The sequence below is a fragment of the Limulus polyphemus genome, unplaced genomic scaffold (assembly GCF_000517525.1).
Source record: "Limulus polyphemus unplaced genomic scaffold, Limulus_polyphemus-2.1.2 Scaffold279, whole genome shotgun sequence".
In the NCBI taxonomy this organism is placed as follows: domain Eukaryota; kingdom Metazoa; phylum Arthropoda; class Merostomata; order Xiphosura; family Limulidae; genus Limulus; species Limulus polyphemus.
This window is the reverse complement of record NW_013665889.1, coordinates 692417-694773: the sequence shown is the minus strand read 5'-3', so window position 1 is coordinate 694773 and position 2357 is coordinate 692417. Positions and strand designations below refer to the sequence as shown.

Here is a 2357-nt window from a genome sequence, read left to right as displayed (position 1 = left end):
TGTTCCTGATGAAATGTGACTTTTCCATACATTTTAATGTGATGATTTATTTTGTAAGCTGATAATGCTTTGCACGTAAAACAATTCCTACATGGTGCTTTATAACAACATTTTAATGCTTCTTGAAAATAATAGCAATTTTGGTAGGGATTAACACAGTCCACTGATAGTCGTTTGTGGCGCTTCAGTCGGGTCTTGCTTTGTGTATTTTGCAGCACAGACGCCATCATTTCCAAGCCTTATGTTGGAAAGCCGCATTTTGGAGTCGATATCTTTGCTATTAACTAACTGTATAATGCTTATCCATCGAGGTTATAATGCAAAAACATATTAAGTAACCTGCGACTCCAACGTTAGATATTATACCAGAAATATCCAATGATCATTCGAATGTGAGAAGATTTCGGCAGCCCGTTATATATTCTCGTGTGTAACTTGTAAGTTCTTTATAGATGGCTAATGGCAGAAGTCTTCGTGTTTCTGCCATGACTATTCTAGTGCACTTGATGGTGAACATCGCCGTTCTTCTAGTTTGGGTTGATGACGTAAATGGAGGTAAGCCGGATGGTTTTGGTTGAATTTTAAAATGTTTAATGTAGAATTAAATATCCTAAACATAAGCCTTTTGGACATGATCATGAGGTCTAAGATACATAATGTTGCAGTGCCTTAGAAACATAAGGTCCATCTCAAGCAAAGATAAAGTTGCTCTGAATAATCGGAGAAGATATTTACATTTACTCAAATCTGACACGACTTCTTGATTTAAGATCTAGTTTATGACGATTTGAGAAATTCATATCTCGTTCGTCACTTTTAACAGTGTCATAACAAACTTTAGTTATTACCAAATGAAGGAGGTGTGACAGAACTGCTTTGGACTACTAACTGCAACATAATTTGTTTAGTTTAGTTTTTAAGTTTCAGGTTGAAAAATCATATTTTAAAGAAGAAGATCGAACTTAGTTAATAATGAAAACTAAAACACTTTGGTTGCTTTAAAAGCGCCAAACTAACTAAATAAATAAAAAGAATATGATATTTTATGAAAACTCTGTAATCGTTGTAATTAATGATATATAAGCATTTCATTTTTACTCTTAGCAGAATGAAGGTCGAAATAACCTCATATTATTTAGCTACATAGTTTACATTTGTTTAAAACGAAAGGCACATATTGATTTTAGAACAGGTAATAATATTTAAAATATTCCACACCGAAACATATAATTATCAAAAAACCTATCTTAATGATGCAGTTATTTGTTTTTAATGTGTTTTTCCTCTTTTGTTTCAGAATTATTTGAAATAGTTCCTTTTTCCTTTCCTGAAAATGTGAGAGTTGGTGGAAGCTCTACAATTTTATGTACTGTGAGCGAAGGAAAATCGGGGATTAAGTTCCAGTGGTTTTATGGAGAAAAAGAAATTGGAGCTAAAATGTATCAAGTGAAAATAGTAAATTCGGAGACATTTTCAGCGTTGGAAATAAACCCTGTTGAAATTGAAAACCAGGGAAATTATACTTGTGTTGCTCGTACTGCTAAAAGTGTCAGCAGATACACGGCAATCTTAACCTTGAAAGGTAAGAATAACAGCACTTTGCTAGATATCCCAGTAGTTTAGTGTTTATGTTAATATTTTTCTCAGTACTGAAAGAGTTAACCCAATTAATAGTTACTGAAATGGATAATTCACTGCAATTACAACTGTTCGAAAGAACTCTAATACCTCTAAAAGGAAGGTAGACACATCTCTCGTTGCTAAAATTATGTTGTTTTACATTAGAAGTTAAGGTACATTTGTGACAAAGAAATCTTTTTGTTCCAATACTTTTTTGCCGCTACAAACAAAGTATAAATTCAACGTCTTACAAGAACATGAACGGTTCATTTCAGGTCAAGCTATTACTTCAAGCTGTGCTTCTAAAATGTCTATCTGACCAACAACATCATAAACGTACAAACCAAAAAATTTGCAAACAAAGTAATCACCCGTATACAATGTAATGTACTGAAATAATCATTTTAAATTATTTCTATAAATGTAGATCCTATAATGACTAGGAAAAAGGCACAGCGCATGTTATCACGAGAGACCAAGTTTTTTTATTAAACATTAGTTTGGACAAAAATCTGCTTAATAATCGTATGATAATAAATTATTTTGTTTTTCGAGGCGTCGTATTCAACAGTTTAGCTTGTATTACATGATAATACTAGAAATAAACGACCTTATAACACCAAATTGTTGTTTTTATTTAATTAAACACTCAACGTTTCGTTTTACAGCTTCTTCTGGAGCTTTTTCAAGCTGTGTACTATCACTTACGGTTTGTGTTTTAGTGGAACGCTCCTGAA

At 32.5% G+C, this 2357-nt stretch overlaps 1 protein-coding gene across 2 annotated transcripts in view; it reads left to right on the top strand.

Annotated features, from left to right (window-relative positions):
• The first annotated feature begins 217 nt into the window (after window positions 1-217).
• Window positions 218-2357, top strand: part of LOC106456999 (Down syndrome cell adhesion molecule homolog) — an 81938-nt gene continuing 79798 nt past the window's right edge. Inside the window, exons 1-2 of one of the 2 annotated variants that reach the window (XM_022382798.1) lie at window positions 218-555; window positions 1298-1582. In XM_022382798.1, the coding sequence (XP_022238506.1) occupies window positions 453-555; window positions 1298-1582 (388 nt within the window). In that variant the 5' untranslated portion in view covers window positions 218-452. The remainder of the gene's footprint in view (window positions 556-1297; window positions 1583-2357) is intronic. The other variant, XM_022382801.1, reaches the window with a different exon arrangement.